We start from the raw sequence: 25,137 nt of genomic DNA, 5'->3' as shown, positions 1-25,137 counted from the left end.
TGGTTTTTTATTCTAAAATTGTTTCAAAAACACAAGATTTAGCAAAGAAAGACTTAAAATTTGAACAATATAAAACTACTTTTATTCCCACCAAAGTATTTACTTGCAAATATTGAAAAGAAAACAACAACCATTGAGGTGTTAAAAGATTAACAACCTTTAAATTCCTTTGAGTCCTTAAGGAGAGGCTTGATAGTTGACAGAGAAGGAAAGTATCTAACAAAAATCTCTCTATATGTATTCACCCAACTAGTCACCAAAGTCACCAATGGATGCTAGTCCTTCACTTTTATGGAGTTAATCTTAAGCCTTTAAGATGTATGTCAAATAAGTCTTCAAAGGAGAACAAACTCAGACACCAAAAACTAGCAACTTACTTTGCAAGAGAATTGATGGATATGGGAATGATGCTCTCGACTTTCTCTATAAAAAAGAAGAAAGAAAAACTAGTTACTTTAGCTTTTCTCACTTCTTTTATACTTACACACATGATGTATCTCATACTTTCATTTAATGAAAAGACTCGCAAGCAAGTAAGAAGGTGTAAGAGACTTAAAGTCAAAGAAGCAACATCCATATATCAAAGAAGCAACATCCATATATCACTGGATATAAAGTAGGAAAGAGTTAGTGGATTTCACTTCATCACACTTATTTAAAATGTACACAACATATAAAATGGTCTCATATAAGTCCATTATTATGTATATGACATTTAAATCATACTAACTGATTAAATGTCACTAGTTATACTCATTTTAGTTATAATTTTCATAAAACAATAATTCCCCAATTAAATACAATTGATGATTTAATTTGTTAATAATCATATTACTTAATAAATAGTCAATTAATGTTTACTTGTTATATGATGTGACCTTATAAGATCATATGTTATTAGCAAATATCATTTCATAATGATCCATGAGCATAAAGGTCTTTCAATAACCCTGATTCAAATTACATTTTATATCATATAGCTAACTATTTAAACACTCGTAAAAATGTGGTTACATACTCGCACAAATAACAATAACTAACTGAAATATTTTAAAATATTCGTGAAAAACACCTTCGTGAGTGTGTACAACATTCACATACATGATGTCATACACTCATGAGCATGTTCACCATTCATGTTGATGAGAGTTAATCTAACACAACTTCAATTTTAGTCAGGAAGGCACAATATATGCATATAAAACTACAATAACAACTTAGAATAACCTAAAAATCTAAACCTTACTTGCCAGAGTGTTATTGAAATAGTGATGATTGTTAAATATACTGAAAAGCAAAGAATTGTTGATTAGTTGCTTACAACTAGAGCATGTTTGTCATTTGACGATCCACATGCGCAAAATAAGATGGTATTTGCTTGGTTTTCACGGTTTCAGGGATAACATACGAATAAGAGTGAAACGAGAATGATTTTTTTGAATGTAGGAACTTTTGGGGACCTTTTATCTTATGCTCGCGATTCATAAGGTTATTTATGCATATTGTATGGTTATTTTGTTAAACTCGATAAAACGAGAGATATGACTAAATATAAGAACTAAATATGTAGTCATTATAATGAATACCTTATAAATATATCTCTATAAACATTTTCGAAAGGTTTACCTTTTTCAAAAATTTGTTTTAATTTTTTTTTCTTAAAATTAACTAATTTATCTTAATATTTATGAAATGTCTTTTATATATATATATATATATATATATATATATATATATATATATATATATATATATATATATATATATATATATATATATATATATATTCTTATCTGGTTAGTTATTTTTAAGCGAAAAAAAATATTACTTAACAATGTAATTTGATGATTTCTTTTGTAGATATAAATGTTTAAAAAAATGACAATTGTGTTAAGTTTTTCTTAAATAAATAAAAAATAAAAGATAATTATTGTATATATAATTTCAAAAAATATAAATAAAATTATATAATAAAACTATATAAGTGAACATAGGTGGTTTTGTATAGTGTCCTATAGTGGCACTAGCAACGCCTGCGTTGTTTGTATGCTGTATGCAATGCAAAAAAATTTGATTTTTTTTCTATAATCGTGCTACTATTTAAATTTCTCGTGCCACCCCTACATGGAATATTGCGTACGTAGTCCACCCCTGTAAATGAATTAGTTATGTCAGAAATCTAAAGCTATATAATTATATGTGTTTCCATGAAAGAAGCTTGTGATCGACATCTTTTACATAATATCTCTCTTCCCTCTAACGGTCCTATCTTATCCCATATTATGTATGTGAACTATGTTACTTTTTGGAGAGAATTGACCCAAATAAATATTATAAACCTTAATAGGCTCCTTAGGTGCTTTTACCTTTCTTTCGGCCTTAAAGTTAATCTTTATAAGAGCAAGGTTTTTAGAGTTGGTGTTGACCATGTTGGTGTGAACCGGTTTGATAACATTTTAAATTGTGAGTCCGCTTCATTTCCTTTCATGTATCTTGAGCTCCCTGTTGGAGCCAACATGAAACTTGCTTGGAATTGGAATCCAATTATTGACAAATTTAAACCTAAGTTTTCTACATGGAAGACCAAAAACCTTTCTTTTGGTGGGAGACCCACGTTGGTGAATTCCGTTTTGGGTAGTCTTCCACTATACTACTTTTCTCTCTTTAGAGCTCTTAAAAAAGTGTAACGACCCAATTTTCACGTCCAAAAATTTCGTTTTAAAAACATTACTTTTAGAAAATATTAAAAGTTAAAACATTGTCTAAAAGCCAATTCATACATCCCATCAAAATATCATAGTACAAATCCCAGTGAAGCTCGTAAATGCGGAAACCGGAGAGTGTGTGTGTGACGTGCCGCTACCGCGCCGGCTCCTTTCCCCTAGCTGAGGAGGTACCTGAAACCAAAACTGAAACTGTAAGCACAAAGCTTAGTGAGTTCCCCCATAATACCACATACCATGCAACATATAACAACCACTGTTCAACTAGGAGTTACGGGCCTTGCCCACACTCGGGAAGATACGGGCCCTGCCCACACTTCGCTAGCCGGGAGATACGGGCCTTGCCCACACTTGTGAAGATACGGGCCCTGCCCACACTTCGCTATCTGGGAGATACGGGCCTAGCCCACACTCCAACCTCGGAGAGATACGGGCCCTGCCCACACTCAACCGCTAACCCATAACATACAAGTATCACGCAGACAACAAGTATAAGCAATTCTATCATATTAACACATATATCATACTTGACTAAACCCAGAGATACGGGCTCGGCCCACACTCTAGTACTAGCATCTCGTCTACACGGGTCGGCCTTGGTGCCTTAGACCCGTTCCTACTAGAAAGGAAACTCACCTCGAAATAGCTGCTGGTCTGTGTGGGAATTGATCACCTACTACTACTGCTGCTGCTTCGGAAACCCTCCGACTGCAATTCCCACGACATACTCAATCAAACACTGCTCACTGACCTTTGGGTAAAATGACCATTTTACCCCTGACCTTGCCCTAAGTCAAAGTCAGAGTCAACTTTCAGTTGACCTCGACTCGCCGAGTTGGCTTTCCAACTCGCCGAGTCCCTACGCAAACGACTGCCCTGAATCCTGGTCCTACTCGTCGAGTTAGGCGACGACTCGACGGGTTCACCTTCTTAACCAATATTCAAGTCCTTGATCCTACTCGCCAAGTTGTATGAACAACTCGCCGAGTTCATCTTCATCCGATGAACACTTATGCGAAGACTCGCCGAGTTGTGTGAACAACTCGTCGAGTCTGTTCTTGATCTAAGGAGATTGCCTTGAACTCGTCGAGTCAGGGCATTGACTCGCCGAGTACCTCCATAGATGAGTTAAGCTTCCGACCCACTGAGCCACACCCCGTGACTCACTGGTCACTCGACACTACGAAAAGGGGACAACTCGGAGACTCGCCGAGTCATATGAACGACTCGCCGAGTCGTTGCCATGCACCTTCTGAATACACGGATTTGCTCGATTCCAGTCCATGCCATTCATAGATCTGGACTTCTAGGACACGATTCACACGTAAAGTTTCCAACTTTACGTGTGGATATTCACCAATATGGATTTTAGGGCTCAAAATGTCTCAAAAGGGTAGATCTAAGACTAACAAGCAACATGGGGCCAAAAAGCTAACAGATCTGAGCCCCTGGAGCTCAATCTTGCCTAGATCCAAAGGCCAAATGCCTTATTACAACATACAATGCACATACAAACTTGGGGATTAGACCAAGAAGGACCCAAATGAAGTTTTAAGCATAGAATCAAGGGGAAAACAGGTTATACCTCAAAGGAACTGCTGGAAGAACACAAATAATGCTTGGATGGCTTCTCTTCTTCTGGATCTACTTCCTTCCTCTTTCAAAGCCTTCAAAAACACACACACTAACCTCAAACTCTCAAAGAATAGCTTAGAACGAGAGATACAGGGCTTTAAGGGTCAATGGGGGCCGGCTTGGGGCTGACAAGTCCTTTAAATAGGGTGCAAACCCCTGAAACTTAGGGTTTCATCCAACAGCTGTGACTCGCCGAGTCCAGGATATGGACTCGCCGAGTCACCAACTTAAACGTGTCCCGGGTCCCGCATCCACTCGGCGAGTCGGACCTATGACTCGTCGAGTCCAAGGCTAAAAGAAAGGAAATACTCAAATAACATTACGTACCAGGAACCGGGTGCTACAAATCTCCCCCACTTATTTTAGACTTCGTCCTCGAAGTCTGCTGCTCGATCCTGAAACAGCTCGGGATAATGCTCCATCATCTCGTCTACCGGCTCCCAAGTCCATTCCGAACCCTTGCGGTGCTGCCATTGCACCTTCACTAGCTCCACCTTCTTGTTCCTCAAATCCTTCGACTTCCTGTCGAGGATTGCGACTGGGCGCTCAATGTAATTCAGGCTGTCATCAACCTGAATATCCTCCAACGGTACTACTGCAGAATCGTCCACTAGGCACTTTCGCAACTGAGAAACATGGAAAGTGCTATGGATCTGGCTAAGCTCGGCTGGCAGGTCCAGCCTATATGCTACCTTGCCCACCCGGGCTACGACCCTGAACGGTCCGATGAATCGCGGGCCCAACTTGCCCCGCTTCCTGAATCGGATGACGCCTTTCCACGGCGACACCTTCAGGAGAACCATATCCCCGACCTGGAACTCTAAATCGGATCGACGCTTGTCGGCATAACTTTTCTGCCGACTCTGAGCAGTCTGAAGCCTGCTCCGGACCTGCTGGATCCTCTCAGTCGTCTTGAGCACCACTTCGGTGCTCCCCATGACTCTCTGGCCAACCTCACCCCAGCATATCGGGGTCCTACACCTCCGTCCGTACAACATCTCGAAGGGAGGGCGGTCGATACTCGCGTGATAGCTGTTGTTATAGGAGAACTCGGCCAGGGGAAGATAGGTATCCCAGCTACCACCGAAATCTAGCACGCACGCCCGCAACATATCCTCCAGAGTCTGGATGGTCCGCTCGCTCTGCCCATCCGTCTGCGGGTGAAAGGCAGTGCTAAAATGCAGACGAGTGCCTAACTCGTCATGGAATCTCTTCCAAAACCTGGAAGTAAAACGCACATCCCTGTCCGAGATCACCGATACAGGCACCCCATGCCGTGCCACAATCTCCCTGATATAGATGTCGGCCAATTTCTCGGCCGATATGCTCTCCTGAATCGAAATAAAGTGAGCACTCTTGGTCAATCTATCCACGATGACCCAAATCGAATCCACTCCACGTGCGGTCCTGGGAAGCTTCGTGATAAAATCCATCGTGATATCTTCCCATTTCCACAGTGGAATATCCAACGGCTGCATCTTTCCATGCGGTCTCTGATGTTCGGCCTTGACCTTCCTGCAGGTCAAACATCGCTCGACATACCATGCCACATCCCGCTTCATGCAGGGCCACCAATAGTCTAGACGAAGATCCCTATACATCTTTGTCGCCACGGGATGAATAGAGAATCGGGACTTGTGCGCCTCCTCCATCAAAATCTGGCGCACGCCTCCGTGATACGGCACCCACACCCTACGGTGTAGTGTCAAAAGTCCTCGGCTATCATAATCAAAGGAGGAAACCTGACCCACCACTCGCTCGCTCTTCCGATGCTCCTCCTTGATAGCCTCCTGTTGAGCCTCCCGAATCTGCTCCAACAGGGGGGTCACCACGGTCATCCTCATACAAACGTCCCTGATCGGCACCGCCTTGCGGCTAAGCGCATCGGCCACCACATTGGCCTTCCCCGGGTGGTAAAGGGTCTCGCAATCATAATCCTTTACCACATCCAACCACCGACGCTGCCTCATGTTCAGATTCGGCTGATCCATGAGGTACCTCAAACTCTTGTGGTCCGTGTAGATGGTACACCGAACCCCATAGAGGTAATGTCACCAAATCTTGAGGGCAAATACCACCGCCCCCAACTCCAAATCGTGCGTCGGGTAGTTCGCCTCGTGAGGCTTGAGCTGCCTCGAAGCGTAGGCAATGACATGCCCCCTTTGCATCAGCACCGCGCCCAACCCAGAAATGGACGCATCACAATAAACCACAAAATCCTCTACGCCCTCTGGCAGGGCTAAGATCGGCGCCTCACACAATCTCTGTCTCAGCGTCTCAAATGCAGCCTGCTGCTCGGGTCCCCACCGAAAGACCACGGCCTTCTTCGTCAGCCGCGTCAGGGGCACGACTACCTTGGAGAAATCCTGGATAAACCTCCGATAGTAGCCTGCCAATCCCAGGAAACTCCGAATCTCAGATGGAGACTTCGGAACCTCCCATCTCATCACGGCCTCGACCTTGGCCGGATCGACCAGAATCCCGTTCTGGTTGACGAGGTGTCCCAGAAATTGCACCTCGCGCAACCAAAACTCACACTTGGAGAACTTGGCATACAAGCTCTCCCTCCTCAGGGTCTCTAATACCTCTCTCAGATGCTCCTCATGTTCCTCCCGGGTCTTGGAATAAACCAAGATGTCATCGATAAAGACTATCACAGACCGATCCAACATCGGTCTGCATACACGGTTCATGAGGTCCATGAACGCGGCAGGAGCATTGGTTAGCCCAAACGGCATCACCACGAACTCATAATGGCCATAGCGCGTCCGAAACGCGGTCTTCTGCATATCTTCCTCCCTGACTCTCATCTGATGATAACCCGAACGCAAATCAATCTTGGAGAACCAAGATGCGCCCTGAAGCTGGTCAAAGAGGTCATCAATCCTCGGAAGCGGGTAACGGTTCTTCACCGTTACCTTGTTCAGCTCCCGATAATCTATACACATCCGATGCGACCCATCCTTCTTCTTCACAAACAGAATCGGGGCTCCCCAGGGCGAACTGCTCGGACGAATAAATCCCTTGTCTAGCAGCTCCTGCAGCTGCGTAGACAACTCCTGCATCTCGGGAGGAGCCAACCGATACGGTGCCTTGGCTATCGGAGCCGCACCAGGAACAAGGTCGATCCTGAACTCCACCTGTCGCTCCGGAGGTATCCCAGGAAGCTCCTCTGGGAAGACGTCTGCAAAGTCTCGGACCACCGGAACCTCGCTCACTGTCGCCTTACCCGTCTCCCGGGTATCCATCACATACGCGACGTAACCTGCGCATCCCTGCTGAAGGTAGCACCTAGCCCTCGCTGCTGAACATACAGCGGGTCCATACTGGGGTCTCTCACCATGAATCACTAACTCTCCCCCGCTTGGGGTCCTGACCCGCACTAGCTGCTGCGCGCAATCTATCACCGCCCCATTAGGGCTCAACCAATCCATGCCTATAATCACCTTGTTCCCACGCAACGGAATGGGAACCAAATCTACCAAATAGCGCTCCTCAAACAAACACAGCACGCAATCTCGAAATACCGTCGATGCTCGCACCGATCGATCGTCAGCAATCTCCACCTCCAAAGGGCAATCTAACTCATCCGATGACTCATGAAACTTCCTGCTAAGCGCAAGGGAAACGAATGATCGGGATGCACCCGAATCAAATAACACCTGAACTGGGAGGCCGTTCACATGGAACGATCCTAATACATACATATACATACAGAGCACATATCAATAACATAACATCATAAAAATAGGATAGAGGGAAAGAATCATACCCGTCACCACATCGGGTGCGGCGCGTGCCTCCTCGGTAGTCAGCTGAAATGCCCGGCTCCTTACCACTGGAGCCTCTGCCTTGCCCTGCCGACCATCCGTGATCCGCAGGGTCGCTGGAGCTGGCACCTTCACTGGCACTGAAACTGTCAACTGGGGGCAATTGGCCTTCTTGTGGCCCCTCTGGTTGCAGTGAAAACACATCAACTCCGATGTCTGAATAGCTGAAACTGGAGCAGTACAATCCCTGCTAAAGTGCCCTGCCTTGCCGCACTTGTAGCAGCCTACTGAACCCATCCTACATGCCCCCACATGCGTCCTGCCGCATTTCCCGCAGCGGCTCGGTCCTGACTGGCCTTTCGGCCTACCATCCGATCCCTTGGGCTTCTTCCCCGAAGCCCCTCCTGCCTGACCCTCCTCTAGTTTCCGTTTCCGGATGTGCTCCAAATCTATCTCCCTCTCCCTCGCCTTGGCAATCATGGAGTCCAGGGTAGGGCAAGCCGAAAAGCTAACATGCTCCCGGATGTCAGCTCGTAGCATATCATGGTAACGAGTCCTCCTCATGTACTCGTCACCGGCATACTGGGGCACTAACAAAGCCCTCTCCCGGAACTTGGCGGTGATCTCCGCCACAGTCTCTGTCGTCTGCCTCATGTCAAGAAACTCCCTGGCCAGCTGTTGAAGCTCGACCGCCGGCGCGAACTCTGCCCTGAACCTGGTCACAAAGTCCGACCAGGTCATAGCCTCGATAGCTGAGGCTCCCAACGAGTCACCCACTGACTCCCACCAATCCCGGGCTCGGTCCCGTAAACATCCTGCTGCATACCTCACCTTCGACCCCTCGGGGCAGAAGCTAGTCAACTGGGCAGACTCGATGTCTGCAATCCATCGCCTGGCAACAATGGGGTCTTTCACCCCGTGGAAATCTGGCGCACCGCTGCCCCTGAAGTCCTTGAAGGACAGCGTGCGAGATCCTGACAGGCTAGATGCCATATCACTCCTGAATGCCCGAAGGCGATCCTCCATCAACTCCATGATCCCTTCCTTGATCGACCCAAAGATAATGGGAGTCGACTCAAGGATACCCCTGGTGATCTCTGACGCGATGAACTCGCGTAGCCCCTCATCAATCGGCTCGGAACCTGATCCCGAACCTGACCCCTCTCCTGAATCGCCATCTACCGGCCTCGATCGAAGCACCACCATTCTGCAATACGTCACAACAATCATTAGTGATACTGATACTCCCTGAGGGATCACATCTACTTACAAGTTCCCTGGTCTTATCTTGGCCATCCTTGGTTCGGGTACGGATCCTCTGCTTTCAGTAGTACGGGCCCATACTACCTTCCATATCTATCCGTACCTTCTTCAAGGAATGCCTCGACTCCACCAGATCCCTTTCACTACTGCTGATCACTGCTATACTCATCCTAGGCTTGCCCTAGGGAAATCTCTAGTTCCACTCTAACCAGTCCTCAGCTGCTGCAGGCCTCCTTGTAATGCCAGTTAGCCATTACCCGAATACCATCACATGTGACGAGGCTCAAATAATCCTTCGAGTACCCGACTCATCCCTACAACGGTTGGACTCAAACAAGAGCTGCGCAGTAGGATCAAATCCGGCACTCTAAGATTATTCAACTCTGGTCACACGTGACGTGACGCATTCGCCTAATGGCTAAGCCCCACTATTCAGAGTCCCACGAAGCACGAAGCAAGCAGCATTCAGATAAGGGTAACAATCTCAATTAACTCTATCTATTTTCAGGAACTGAGCTAGCATAAAGTACCAACTCATACTACCAGGCATAACCCAAACAGGCTATCCTATTTACTGTTTATTCAACAATTAGCATGCAAGTTCTCATACAACTGGAACACATAAAGCAGGCACATAAGGCATCACTCCTAGATCCTTAGTCCTATTCTAGCATGCTGTTCTACAAAAGCTTAATAACATAACATAAACTTGTATGGGTACCTTGGGGATACTTACTTGAGCTCGGCCGGTCGCGCACATCACACACTTCGTTCTTTCTCAAAACTCTATTCTAAATTTTAGAAAACATTTTCTTTTAGAAAATCTTTTAAATCCCTCGATTTGAGTTCAGACACTCCCAAAGGTGTGTCCGAATCCCTCAAACCAGGGCTCTGATACCAACTTGTAACGACCCAATTTTCACGTCCAAAAATTTCGTTTTCAAAACATTACTTTTAGAAAATATTAAAAGTTAAAACATTTTCTAAAAGCCAATTCATACATCCCATCAAAATATCAGAGTACAAATCCCAGTGAAGCTCGTAAATGCGGAAACCGGAGAGTGTGTGTGTGACGTGCCGCTACTGCGCCGGCTCCTTTCCCCTAGCTGAGGAGGTACCTGAAACCAAAACCGAAACTGTAAGCACAAAGCTTAGTGAGTTCCCCCATAATACCACATACCATGCAACATATAACAACCACTGTTCAGCTAGGAGTTACGGGCCTTGCCCACACTCGGGAAGATACGGGCCCTGCCCACACTTCGCTAGCCGGGAGATACGAGCCTCGCCCACACTTGTGAAGATACGGGCCCTGCCCACACTTCGCTATCTGGGAGATACGGGCCTAGCCCACACTCCAACCTCGGAGAGATACGGGCCCTGCCCACACTCAACCGCTAACCCATAACATACAAGTATCACGCAGACAACAAGTATAAGCAATTCTATCATATTAACACATATATCATACTTGACTAAACCCAGAGATACGGGCTCGGCCCACACTCTAGTACTAGCATCTCGTCTACACGGGTCGGCCTTGGTGCCTTAGACCCGTTCCTACTAGAAAGGAAACTCACCTCGAAATAGCTGCTGGTCTGTGTGGGAATTGATCACCTACTACTACTGCTGCTGCTTCGGAAACCCTCCGACTGCAATTCCCACGACATACTCAATCAAACACTGCTCACTGACCTTTGGGTAAAATGACCATTTTACCCCTGACCTTGCCCTAAGTCAAAGTCAGAGTCAACTTTCAGTTGACCTCGACTCGCCGAGTTGGCTTTCCAACTCGCCGAGTCCCTACGCAAACGACTGCCCTGAATCCTGGTCCTACTCGTCGAGTTAGGCGACGACTCGACGGGTTCACCTTCTTAACCAATATTCAAGTCCTTGATCCTACTCGCCAAGTTGTATGAACAACTCGCCGAGTTCATCTTCATCCGATGAACACTTATGCGAAGACTCGCCGAGTTGTGTGAACAACTCGTCGAGTCTGTTCTTGATCTAAGGAGATTGCCTTGAACTCGTCGAGTCAGGGCATTGACTCGCCGAGTACCTCCATAGATGAGTTAAGCTTCCGACCCACTGAGCCACACCCCGTGACTCACTGGTCACTCGACACTACGAAAAGGGGACAACTCGGAGACTCGCCGAGTCATATGAACGACTCGCCGAGTCGTTGCCATGCACCTTCTGAATACACGGATTTGCTCGATTCCAGTCCATGCCATTCATAGATCTGGACTTCTAGGACACGATTCACACGTAAAGTTTCCAACTTTACGTGTGGATATTCACCAATATGGATTTTAGGGCTCAAAATGTCTCAAAAGGGTAGATCTAAGACTAACAAGCAACATGGGGCCAAAAAGCTAACAGATCTGAGCCCCTGGAGCTCAATCTTGCCTAGATCCAAAGGCCAAATGCCTTATTACAACATACAATGCACATACAAACTTGGGGATTAGACCAAGAAGGACCCAAATGAAGTTTTAAGCATAGAATCAAGGGGAAAACAGGTTATACCTCAAAGGAACTGCTGGAAGAACACAAATAATGCTTGGATGGCTTCTCTTCTTCTGGATCTACTTCCTTCCTCTTTCAAAGCCTTCAAAAACACACACACTAACCTCAAACTCTCAAGGAATAGCTTAGAACGAGAGATACAGGGCTTTAAGGGTCAATGGGGGCCGGCTTGGGGCTGACAAGTCCTTTAAATAGGGTGCAAACCCCTGAAACTTAGGGTTTCATCCAACAGCTGTGACTCGCCGAGTCCAGGATATGGACTCGCCGAGTCACCAACTTAAACGTGTCCCGGGTCCCGCATCCACTCGGCGAGTCGGACCTATGACTCGTCGAGTCCAAGGCTAAAAGAAAGGAAATACTCAAATAACATTACGTACCAGGAACCGGGTGCTACAAATCTCCCCCACTTATTTTAGACTTCGTCCTCGAAGTCTGCTGCTCGATCCTGAAACAGCTCGGGATAATGCTCCATCATCTCGTCTACCGGCTCCCAAGTCCATTCCGAACCCTTGCGGTGCTGCCATTGCACCTTCACTAGCTCCACCTTCTTGTTCCTCAAATCCTTCGACTTCCTGTCGAGGATTGCGACTGGGCGCTCAATGTAATTCAGGCTGTCATCAACCTGAATATCCTCCAACGGTACTACTGCAGAATCGTCCACTAGGCACTTTCGCAACTGAGAAACATGGAAAGTGCTATGGATCTGGCTAAGCTCGGCTGGCAGGTCCAGCCTATATGCTACCTTGCCCACCCGGGCTACGACCCTGAACGGTCCGATGAATCGCGGGCCCAACTTGCCCCGCTTCCTGAATCGGATGACGCCTTTCCACGGCGACACCTTCAGGAGAACCATATCCCCGACCTGGAACTCTAAATCGGATCGACGCTTGTCGGCATAACTTTTCTGCCGACTCTGAGCAGTCTGAAGCCTGCTCCGGACCTGCTGGATCCTCTCAGTCGTCTTGAGCACCACTTCGGTGCTCCCCATGACTCTCTGGCCAACCTCACCCCAGCATATCGGGGTCCTACACCTCCGTCCGTACAACATCTCGAAGGGAGGGCGGTCGATACTCGCGTGATAGCTGTTGTTATAGGAGAACTCGGCCAGGGGAAGATAGGTATCCCAGCTACCACCGAAATCTAGCACGCACGCCCGCAACATATCCTCCAGAGTCTGGATGGTCCGCTCGCTCTGCCCATCCGTCTGCGGGTGAAAGGCAGTGCTAAAATGCAGACGAGTGCCTAACTCGTCATGGAATCTCTTCCAAAACCTGGAAGTAAAACGCACATCCCTGTCCGAGATCACCGATACAGGCACCCCATGCCGTGCCACAATCTCCCTGATATAGATGTCGGCCAATTTCTCGGCCGATATGCTCTCCTGAATCGAAATAAAGTGAGCACTCTTGGTCAATCTATCCACGATGACCCAAATCGAATCCACTCCACGTGCGGTCCTGGGAAGCTTCGTGATAAAATCCATCGTGATATCTTCCCATTTCCACAGTGGAATATCCAACGGCTGCATCTTTCCATGCGGTCTCTGATGTTCGGCCTTGACCTTCCTGCAGGTCAAACATCGCTCGACATACCATGCCACATCCCGCTTCATGCAGGGCCACCAATAGTCTAGACGAAGATCCCTATACATCTTTGTCGCCCCGGGATGAATAGAGAATCGGGACTTGTGCGCCTCCTCCATCAAAATCTGGCACACGCCTCCGTGATACGGCACCCACACCCTACGGTGTAGTGTCAAAAGTCCTCGGCTATCATAATCAAAGGAGGAAACCTGACCCACCACTCGCTCGCTCTTCCGATGCTCCTCCTTGATAGCCTCCTGTTGAGCCTCCCGAATCTGCTCCAACAGGGGGGTCACCACGGTCATCCTCATACAAACGTCCCTGATCGGCACCGCCTTGCGGCTAAGCGCATCGGCCACCACATTGGCCTTCCCCGGGTGGTAAAGGGTCTCGCAATCATAATCCTTTACCACATCCAACCACCGACGCTGCCTCATGTTCAGATTCGGCTGATCCATGAGGTACCTCAAACTCTTGTGGTCCGTGTAGATGGTACACCGAACCCCATAGAGGTAATGTCACCAAATCTTGAGGGCAAATACCACCGCCCCCAACTCCAAATCGTGCGTCGGGTAGTTCGCCTCGTGAGGCTTGAGCTGCCTCGAAGCGTAGGCAATGACATGCCCCCTTTGCATCAGCACCGCGCCCAACCCAGAAATGGACGCATCACAATAAACCACAAAATCCTCTACGCCCTCTGGCAGGGCTAAGATCGGCGCCTCACACAATCTCTGTCTCAGCGTCTCAAATGCAGCCTGCTGCTCGGGTCCCCACCGAAAGACCACGGCCTTCTTCGTCAGCCGCGTCAGGGGCACGACTACCTTGGAGAAATCCTGGATAAACCTCCGATAGTAGCCTGCCAATCCCAGGAAACTCCGAATCTCAGATGGAGACTTCGGAACCTCCCATCTCATCACGGCCTCGACCTTGGCCGGATCGACCAGAATCCCGTTCTGGTTGACGAGGTGTCCCAGAAATTGCACCTCGCGCAACCAAAACTCACACTTGGAGAACTTGGCATACAAGCTCTCCCTCCTCAGGGTCTCTAATACCTCTCTCAGATGCTCCTCATGTTCCTCCCGGGTCTTGGAATAAACCAAGATGTCATCGATAAAGACTATCACAGACCGATCCAACATCGGTCTGCATACACGGTTCATGAGGTCCATGAACGCGGCAGGAGCATTGGTTAGCCCAAACGGCATCACCACGAACTCATAATGGCCATAGCGCGTCCGAAACGCGGTCTTCTGCATATCTTCCTCCCTGACTCTCATCTGATGATAACCCGAACGCAAATCAATCTTGGAGAACCAAGATGCGCCCTGAAGCTGGTCAAAGAGGTCATCAATCCTCGGAAGCGGGTAACGGTTCTTCACCGTTACCTTGTTCAGCTCCCGATAATCTATACACATCCGATGCGACCCATCCTTCTTCTTCACAAACAGAATCGGGGCTCCCCAGGGCGAACTGCTCGGACGAATAAATCCCTTGTCTAGCAGCTCCTGCAGCTGCGTAGACAACTCCTGCATCTCGGGAGGAGCCAACCGATACGGTGCCTTGGCTATCGGAGCCGCACCGGGAACAAGGTCGATCCTGAACTCCACCTGTCGCTCCGGAGGTATCCCAGGAAGCTCCTCTGGGAAGACGTCTGCAAAGTCTCGGACCACCGGAACCTCGCTCACTGTCGCCTTACCCGTCTCCCGGGTATCCATCACATACGCGACGTAACCTGCGCATCCCTGCTGAAGGTAGCACCTAGCCCTCGCTGCTGAACATACAGCGGGTCCATACTGGGGTCTCTCACCATGAATCACTAACTCTCCCCCGCTTGGGGTCCTGACCCGCACTAGCTGCTGCGCGCAATCTATCACCGCCCCATTAGGGCTCAACCAATCCATGCCTATAATCACCTTGTTCCCACGCAACGGAATGGGAACCAAATCTACCAAATAGCGCTCCTCAAACAAACACAGCACGCAATCTCGAAATACCGTCGATGCTCGCACCGATCGATCGTCAGCAATCTCCACCTCCAAAGGGCAATCTAACTCATCCGATGACTCATGAAACTTCCTGCTAAGCGCAAGGGAAACGAATGATCGGGATGCACCCGAATCAAATAACACCTGAACTGGGAGGCCGTTCACATGGAACGATCCTAATACATACATATACATACAGAGCACATATCAATAACATAACATCATAAAAATAGGATAGAGGGAAAGAATCATACCCGTCACCACATCGGGTGCGGCGCGTGCCTCCTCGGTAGTCAGCTGAAATGCCCGGCTCCTTACCACTGGAGCCTCTGCCTTGCCCTGCCGACCATCCGTGATCCGCAGGGTCGCTGGAGCTGGCACCTTCACTGGCACTGAAACTGTCAACTGGGGGCAATTGGCCTTCTTGTGGCCCCTCTGGTTGCAGTGAAAACACATCAACTCCGATGTCTGAATAGCTGAAACTGGAGCAGTACAATCCCTGCTAAAGTGCCCTGCCTTGCCGCACTTGTAGCAGCCTACTGAACCCATCCTACATGCCCCCACATGCGTCCTGCCGCATTTCCCGCAGCGGCTCGGTCCTGACTGGCCTTTCGGCCTACCATCCGATCCCTTGGGCTTCTTCCCCGAAGCCCCTCCTGCCTGACCCTCCTCTAGTTTCCGTTTCCGGATGTGCTCCAAATCTATCTCCCTCTCCCTCGCCTTGGCAATCATGGAGTCCAGGGTAGGGCAAGCCGAAAAGCTAACATGCTCCCGGATGTCAGCTCGTAGCATATCATGGTAACGAGTCCTCCTCATGTACTCGTCACCGGCATACTGGGGCACTAACAAATCCCTCTCCCGGAACTTGGCGGTGATCTCCGCCACAGTCTCCGTCGTCTGCCTCATGTCAAGAAACTCCCTGGCCAGCTGTTGAAGCTCGACCGCCGGCGCGAACTCTGCCCTGAACCTGGTCACAAAGTCCGACCAGGTCATAGCCTCGATAGCTGAGGCTCCCAACGAGTCACCCACTGACTCCCACCAATCCCGGGCTCGGTCCCGTAAACATCCTGCTGCATACCTCACCTTCGACCCCTCGGGGCAGAAGCTAGTCAACTGGGCAGACTCGATGTCTGCAATCCATCGCCTGGCAACAATGGGGTCTTTCACCCCGTGGAAATCTGGCGCACCGCTGCCCCTGAAGTCCTTGAAGGACAGCGTGCGAGATCCTGACAGGCTAGATGCCATATCACTCCTGAATGCCCGAAGGCGATCCTCCATCAACTCCATGATCCCTTCCTTGATCGACCCAAAGATAATGGGAGTCGACTCAAGGATACCCCTGGTGATCTCTGACGCGATGAACTCGCGTAGCCCCTCATCAATCGGCTCGGAACCTGATCCCGAACCTGACCCCTCTCCTGAATCGCCATCTACCGGCCTCGATCGAAGCACCACCATTCTGCAATACGTCACAACAATCATTAGTGATACTGATACTCCCTGAGGGATCACATCTACTTACAAGTTCCCTGGTCTTATCTTGGCCATCCTTGGTTCGGGTACGGATCCTCTGCTTTCAGTAGTACGGGCCCATACTACCTTCCATATCTATCCGTACCTTCTTCAAGGAATGCCTCGACTCCACCAGATCCCTTTCACTACTGCTGATCACTGCTATACTCATCCTAGGCTTGCCCTAGGGAAATCTCTAGTTCCACTCTAACCAGTCCTCAGCTGCTGCAGGCCTCCTTGTAATGCCAGTTAGCCATTACCCGAATACCATCACATGTGACGAGGCTCAAATAATCCTTCGAGTACCCGACTCATCCCTACAACGGTTGGACTCAAACAAGAGCTGCGCAGTAGGATCAAATCCGGCACTCTAAGATTATTCAACTCTGGTCACACGTGACGTGACGCATTCGCCTAATGGCTAAGCCCCACTATTCAGAGTCCCACGAAGCACGAAGCAAGCAGCATTCAGATAAGGGTAACAATCTCAATTAACTCTATCTATTTTCAGGAACTGAGCTAGCATAAAGTACCAACTCATACTACCAGGCATAACCCAAACAGGCTATCCTATTTACTGTTTATTCAACAATTAGCATGCAAGTTCTCATACAACTGGAACACATAAAGCAGGCACATAAGGCATCACTCCTAGATCCTTAGTCCTATTCTAGCATGCTGTTCTACAAAAGCTTAATAACATAACATAAACTTGTATGGGTACCTTGGGGATACTTACTTGAGCTCGGCCGGTCGCGCACATCACACACTTCGTTCTTTCTCAAAACTCTATTCTAAATTTTAGAAAACATTTTCTTTTAGAAAATCTTTTAAATCCCTCGATTTGAGTTCAGACACTCCCAAAGGTGTGTCCGAATCCCTCAAACCAGGGCTCTGATACCAACTTGTAACGACCCAATTTTCACGTCCAAAAATTTCGTTTTCAAAACATTACTTTTAGAAAATATTAAAAGTTAAAACATTTTCTAAAAGCCAATTCATACATCCCATCAAAATATCAGAGTACAAATCCCAGTGAAGCTCGTAAATGCGGAAACCGGAGAGTGTGTGTGTGACGTGCCGCTACTGCGCCGGCTCCTTTCCCCTAGCTGAGGAGGTACCTGAAACCAAAACCGAAACTGTAAGCACAAAGCTTAGTGAGTTCCCCCATAATACCACATACCATGCAACATATAACAACCACTGTTCAGCTAGGAGTTACGGGCCTTGCCCACACTCGGGAAGATACGGGCCCTGCCCACACTTCGCTAGCCGGGAGATACGAGCCTCGCCCACACTTGTGAAGATACGGGCCCTGCCCACACTTCGCTATCTGGGAGATACGGGCCTAGCCCACACTCCAACCTCGGAGAGATACGGGCCCTGCCCACACTCAACCGCTAACCCATAACATACAAGTATCACGCAGACAACAAGTATAAGCAATTCTATCATATTAACACATATATCATACTTGACTAAACCCAGAGATACGGGCTCGGCCCACACTCTAGTACTAGCATCTCGTCTACACGGGTCGGCCTTGGTGCCTTAGACCCGTTCCTACTAGAAAGGAAACTCACCTCGAAATAGCTGCTGGTCTGTGTGGGAATTGATCACCTACTACTACTGCTGCTGCTCCGGAAACCCTCCGACTGCAATTCCCACGACATACTCAATCAAACACTGCTCACTGACCTTTGGGTAAAATGACCATTTTACCCCTGACCTTGCCCTAAGTCAAAGTCAGAGTCAACTTTCAGTTGAGCTCGACTCGCCGAGTTGGCTTTCCAAATCGCCGAGTCCCTACGCAAACGACTGCCTTGAATCCTGGTCCTACTCGTCGAGTTAGGCGACGACTCGACGGGTTCACCTTCTTAACCAATATTCAAGTCCTTGATCCTACTCGCCAAGTTGTATGAACAACTCGCCGAGTTCATCTTCATCCGATGAACACTTATGCGAAGACTCGCCGAGTTGTATGAACAACTCGTCGAGTCTGTTCTTGATCTAAGGAGATTGCCTTGAACTCGTCGAGTCAGGGCATTGACTCGCCGAGTACCTCCATAGATGAGTTAAGCTTCCGACCCACTGAGCCACACCCCGTGACTCACTGGTCACTCGACACTACGAAAAGGGGACAACTCGGAGACTCGCGAATAGACTCGCCGAGTCATATGAACGACTCGCCGAGTCGTTGCCATGCACCTTCTGAATACACGGATTTGCTCGATTCCAGTCCATGCCATTCATAGATCTGGACTTCTAGGACACGATTCACACGTAAAGTTTCCAACTTTACGTGTGGATATTCACCAATATGGATTTTAGGGCTCAAAATGTCTCAAAAGGGTAGATCTAAGACTAACAAGCAACATGGGGCCAAAAAGCTAACAGATCTGAGCCCCTGGAGCTCAATCTTGCGTAGATCCAAAGGCCAAACGCCTTATTACAACATACAATGCACATACAAACTTGGGGATTAGACCAAGAAGGACCCAAATGAAGTTTTAAGCATAGAATCAAGGGGAAAACAGGTTATACCTCAAAGGAACTGCTGGAAGAACACAAATAATGCTTGGATGGCTTCTCTTCTTCTGGATCTACTTCCTTCCTCTTTCAAAGCCTTCAAAAACACACACACTAACCTCAAACTCTCAAGGAATAGCTTAGAACGAGAGATACAGGGCTTTAAGGGTCAATGGGGGCCGACTTGGGGCTGATAAGTCCTTTAAATAGGGTGCAAACCCCTGAAACTTAGGGTTTCATCCAACAGCTGTGACTCGCCGAGTCCAGGATATGGACTCGCCGAGTCACCAACTTAAACGTGTCCCGGGTCCCGCATCCACTCGGCGAGTCGGACCTATGACTCACCGAGTCCAAGGCTAAAAGAAAGGAAATACTCAAATAACATTACGTACCAGGAACCGGGTGCTACAAAAAGTCATTGAGTCTTTGGAGAATGTTAGAAGAAAATTTCTTTGGGGTGGTATTGAAGAGAAAAAGAAAATTCATTGGGCTGCTTGGGATGTGGTGACTAGACCTGAGATAAAGGAGATCTTGGTATAGGTTGCCTTAGATCTTTAAATGTTGCATTTCTTATCAAATGGTGGTGGCGATTGGAAGTTGAAAAAAATGGTTTTTGTTTATCATGCATTAAAAGTATACATAAAATTTATGGTGTGGATGGAAAGTGGTTTGCTAGATGTGGTATACCGGACACTTGACTTTCTATTTTTTAAATTAAAATGGAGCTTGAAGAATGGAAGATTTTTATTGATGACCTTTTTGAAAGAAAGATGGGAGATGATAAAGGTATTTACTTTTAGAAGGATAAATGGGATGAAGAGTTACACACTTAAAACCATGTTTCTGAATCTAAGCAAACAAAAATTGCATGGTTGTTGACAGGTCGACGGACATGGAAGGGGTTGTTTGCAATTAGAGTTGGCGTAGACAACCTAGAAATGGTCGTGACGCTGCTGCCATTGAGTCTCTTTCGGCTAGTTGGGCTACAATGAGACTGTCTTCTGTTGCTGATTCGTCTAGGTGGAAAGTGGAGGCTTCGGGAATTTTTTTAGTGAATTCTTTTAGGCGACTTTTGGCTGATAAGGTGCTGGTGGGTTCAAGTGTAGATGCTTTCAAATGGATTAGTTGGATCCCTTTAAAGTCTAATTGTTTTGTTTGGATAATGTTCTTAAATCGGGTTCCTGTGACGAGTAATCTTTCTTCTAGAGGAATAGCTTTACCCTCTTCTATATGCCTTTTTTGTAACCCGAAGGAAGAAGAGCAGTGGCAGACCAATGTGGAGAATTGGGGGTCCCAGGCCACTGCTCAATTTTCGGCTCGTAGTGTAATTTTTTTTTTAATTTTTTCTATTAGGTGCACTCGTTTGAAGTGTGAGGGACACCTCTACTAAAATAGTCTGCGTCCGCCACTGAAAAAGAGGTTGATCATGTCTTTTTTAAATGTCATTTTTCTAGTTGCATTTGAAATTGGTTTGGTGGATGGACATGTTTTCTTTTGGTGCCCCTGAAAAATAGAGAGGATCTTTCTAAGTCTCTGGTTGGTTCGAATGTTGGAAAAGAGAGAGGTAAACTTCGCCTTGCCTTGGTTTACTCAGCTATTTAATGTATTTGAAAAGTACGAAACACTTTCGTTTTCAACAAGAGAAAATATTCTCCTTTGAAAACGAAGTATGACATTCAACTTGCGACTTTTAATTGGATTAAGTTTCGTTCTAAATTTACTTCTTTATGTTGGTTTAAGTGGTGTATTTCCCTTTTACATGTTTGTAATTTGTAATATTGCTAGCGTCTTGCTTGTTTCCTTTTGTTTAATGCATTTGCCGTTAAAAAAACATAAAAACGTTTAAGTAATAAATTAATAAGAAAAACATTATCTTCAACTATAAAAATATTTAAAATTAATATATATCATAAATATGGGAAGCACCGCAAGTGTTAGGCTAGTTATATTACCCACCGTTCCACTGCCATGGGCCAGCTCTTTATCGCTATGTCACAACTCACAACTCACAACGTGGGGTCCGGGTCCAGGATAAACCAAATCTTCATTGGGTTTGGGTGCGGACTACCGAATTTTTCTCCTTTGTTTTTTCTTGACCCTTTTTCAAGTACTCTTTGACCACACATATTGAATTTTGAAAAAATAACACAAATAGGTCAAAGATATCATTTATACAAAAGTCAACTACTTCAATCTTGTGGTCGATTATATTGTAGAATGCACCATGCCTTTGTACAACAATTGTTTTAGACCTCCAATAATGTCATTTTTTCATTACATTATTTGATTAAACATAAATATAATTAGGTTATTTTGTCTTATTAAAATTTAAAAGTGTTAATAAAAATATCAAAAATTTAATGCCCTTTGCTCATTGCCGTAATAAATTTGATACCCTTCAATGATATTTTATTTTGGTCGTGCTTGTGTATATAGATGTGCATTTTTAAGTATAATCATAGTCAATTTCGGTCTTCTTTAGCTTATCATGTTCAATAACCCAAAAATCAACTTATAATTATAATAAATATATTTTTTTATATGTTATTTTATACTTTCATTTAGTTTATCAACTAATTTTTAACAAATATTATTTTTTATCAACCATTTTTAAATTTTTTTTAACTATCAGTTAGTTTTTAATTACAGATAAATCTACCGAGCACAGATTAAAAGTATTTATAACCTTCTACAAAACAAATGACATAAAGGTTTCATTAAAAACTCACAAAAATATATTTAAGAAGACATTTTCTAACAATTCAAGTTTTTTATTGAAAAGTGAAAACTTATAAAATCTTTCAAAAACCTTTTGGGAAACATAAATACTATTTTCTTAAAATCTTATCCATTGCTTACGACTTATTTTATACACCAATATATTTAAATTATCATTTTCCATGTATTTTAAATTATAACCGATAAGTTTGATGATAGGTGAAAGAAAAGAAGTGGGTAAAATTACGTGAAGTATCCCAAATAATTTAAGAAAAGAAGTAGGTGTCCACATGGATTGTACATCTCAAAGACATGAATGAACCCAACTTTGCCAAGTAACTTCACAAACATCTTCCACATGGATTGGATATGGATAAAACCCGGTATTATTCGCCGCTTTCACCTTCTTCTTCACTACGTCATCCTCATCGCCATTATTCACCTTCCACTTCCCATTTCTATTTAATTTCACCACCTCCACTCATATATAAACACACCCCCACAAGCCCACAACTTCATATTATAACTCCATAACTAAACTCACATCGCAAAATTCCACAAAAATGAACAACTACAGACGTAAATCCAACTGGGTACGAGGGAAATGCATCGGAAAGGGATCGTTTGGGGTGGTGAGTATCGGTGTTGATGAATCCGATGGTGTTGTGTTCGCTGTCAAATCCGTGGAGAACAGTTCCGATGCGTTTATTGGGTGTTTAGAGAACGAGATTCGGATTTTGAAATCGTTGTCTTCACCATACGTCGTTACGTATCTCGGAGATGATGTGACTGTTGAGTCTTCTTCGGTGTACCGGAACTTACACATGGAGTACATGCCCGGCGGTACTGTTACTGACTTGGTGAAACATGGTGGTGTGAATCTCCGGAGTTATACGCGGTGCATCACGTCGGCGTTGAGCTACATTCACGCCAGAGGCATCGTTCATTGTGACGTCAAGGGGAAGAATGTGTTGATCGGAAACATTCCCGGTATCGCTAAGCTTGCAGACTTCGGGTCGGCGATTGAATCGGGAAGTCCGGTCACCGGAATACGTGGGAGTCCATTATGGATGGCGCCGGAGGTAATCAAAGGTGAGTATCAAGGACCTGAGTCCGACGTGTGGTCATTGGGATGCACTGTGATTGAGATCCTCACCGGAAAGCCAGCTTGGCAAGACAGGGGAGCAGACACCCTCCGTCAAATCGGCTACTCCGAAGAGCTTCCGGAGATTACAGTTCCGATACCGGAAGATCTACGTGATTTTTTAAACAAGTGTCTTAGAAGAGAGAGAAGTGAAAGATGGAGCTGCGATCAGTTACTCCAACACCCATTTCTAGTATCGTGCTCTCCTCCATCACCACCGCAGATCACGATCGACACCTGCAAATTCTCACCAAGATGCGTCTTTGATTGGTCTGTTTCAAGTTCTTCGAACCAATCAACGCTTGAGATTTATCAATTCGACGTAAAGAACTCAAACGCAAAACAGAGGATTTGTAAATTAGCTTCGAACTCAGGGGCAAATTGGGAATCAGAAGGTTGGGAGATGGTTAGGCACGCGACTGCGTTGGAATATTCTGATTCCGTCGATTATGAAGAAAGCGTAAGCGGGAGTGGAAGGGCAAATTGGGAATATGCAGAATCTAATGCTTGTTATAATTACGATCATGAAAGTACAACCAATGATGCATGTGGTACAAGTACAACAGCGGATTCGATCCATAGAGATCCTGTCGATATATACAGTTGTTATTTGTTTGTATTGATAAAAAAATTGTTCCCAATATTTTTCTTTATTCTGAATAATATCCAACACATTTCCTATACGCATTTCGTTGTCATTCTTTCGCATTTGAAAGATTATATAATACTCCATGATTTAGTATAAAAATTAAGAGGGAATTATAGTACGATGTCTTTATATAAATATATGTTACGATAATACATTTTCTGATATAAAAATCTGAAATGGTCGGCGATATACGAATCACTATGCATCTACCCTTTTTGGGTGGTGGGTGGATTGGTGGGTGATGATTGGGCACACTATTGATCCAATAGTATAGCATAAATATCAAATTATTTAAGTGAATATAATCTTATTGATGTTTTATTCTTTTATATTTGTTAGAAAGTTTAAAGCTTTACAATAATAAATGAATACGCGATCGTTAATATTATGAATTATGAATGAATTATATAGATTTCTAGTAGAACGAATACATATAATGTGCTACACATTTTCTTTTCTCTTAATAGGATAAACTTGTGAATTTGATGGTTTTGACATTGGTTGTTGCCATCATTCTATCTATATAAATTTTTTAATCTAAAACCTTCTTATTGTGTTTTTTTAACAATTTTTTTTGTCAAATTAATTAACAAAAATATGGACAATATTGGTTATTCACATACAATTAGGGGTGTAAACGAGCCGAGCCGAGCCCGAGCTCGAGCTCGAGCCTTAAAATGAAGCTTGGGCTCGCGAGCCTAATCGAGCCTCCATGTATATATATATATATATGTATGTGTGTGTGTGTATGAATGTATGTATGTATGTGTGTGTGTGTATATATATATATATATATATATATATATATATATATATATATATATATATATATATATATATGCTCGTTTAAGCTCGTTTAGTCTCGCGAGCCCACTAACTGAAGCTCAGCTCGAGCTCGTTTAATAAATGAGCCTCATATTTAGGCTCGAGCTCGGCTCAGACTCGTTTAATTTGATCTCGAGTCGAGCTTTTAACGAGTCGCGATTCCGAGTAGCTTACGAGTAGCTCGGCTCACTTACACCCCTACATACAATTAAATGAATTTAAAGTCTTTTATGAGTATTAAGATATATATATATATATATATATATATATAT

The 25,137-nt window shown here is 45.5% G+C and overlaps 1 protein-coding gene across 1 annotated transcript; it reads left to right on the top strand.

Moving 5' to 3' along the window:
* Positions 1 to 22,493: 22,493 nt before the first annotated feature.
* Positions 22,494 to 24,158, top strand: LOC111905915 (mitogen-activated protein kinase kinase kinase 18). The gene has a single exon (XM_023901647.3). The coding sequence runs from the start codon at positions 22,811 to 22,813 to the stop codon at positions 24,134 to 24,136; it is 1,326 nt and encodes a 441-aa protein (XP_023757415.1). The 5' UTR covers positions 22,494 to 22,810; the 3' UTR covers positions 24,137 to 24,158.
* Positions 24,159 to 25,137: the final 979 nt, after the last annotated feature.

The sequence above is a fragment of the Lactuca sativa genome, chromosome 9 (assembly GCF_002870075.4).
Source record: "Lactuca sativa cultivar Salinas chromosome 9, Lsat_Salinas_v11, whole genome shotgun sequence".
NCBI classification, from domain to species: domain Eukaryota; kingdom Viridiplantae; phylum Streptophyta; class Magnoliopsida; order Asterales; family Asteraceae; genus Lactuca; species Lactuca sativa.
This window is presented reverse-complemented; position numbering and strand designations above follow the sequence as displayed.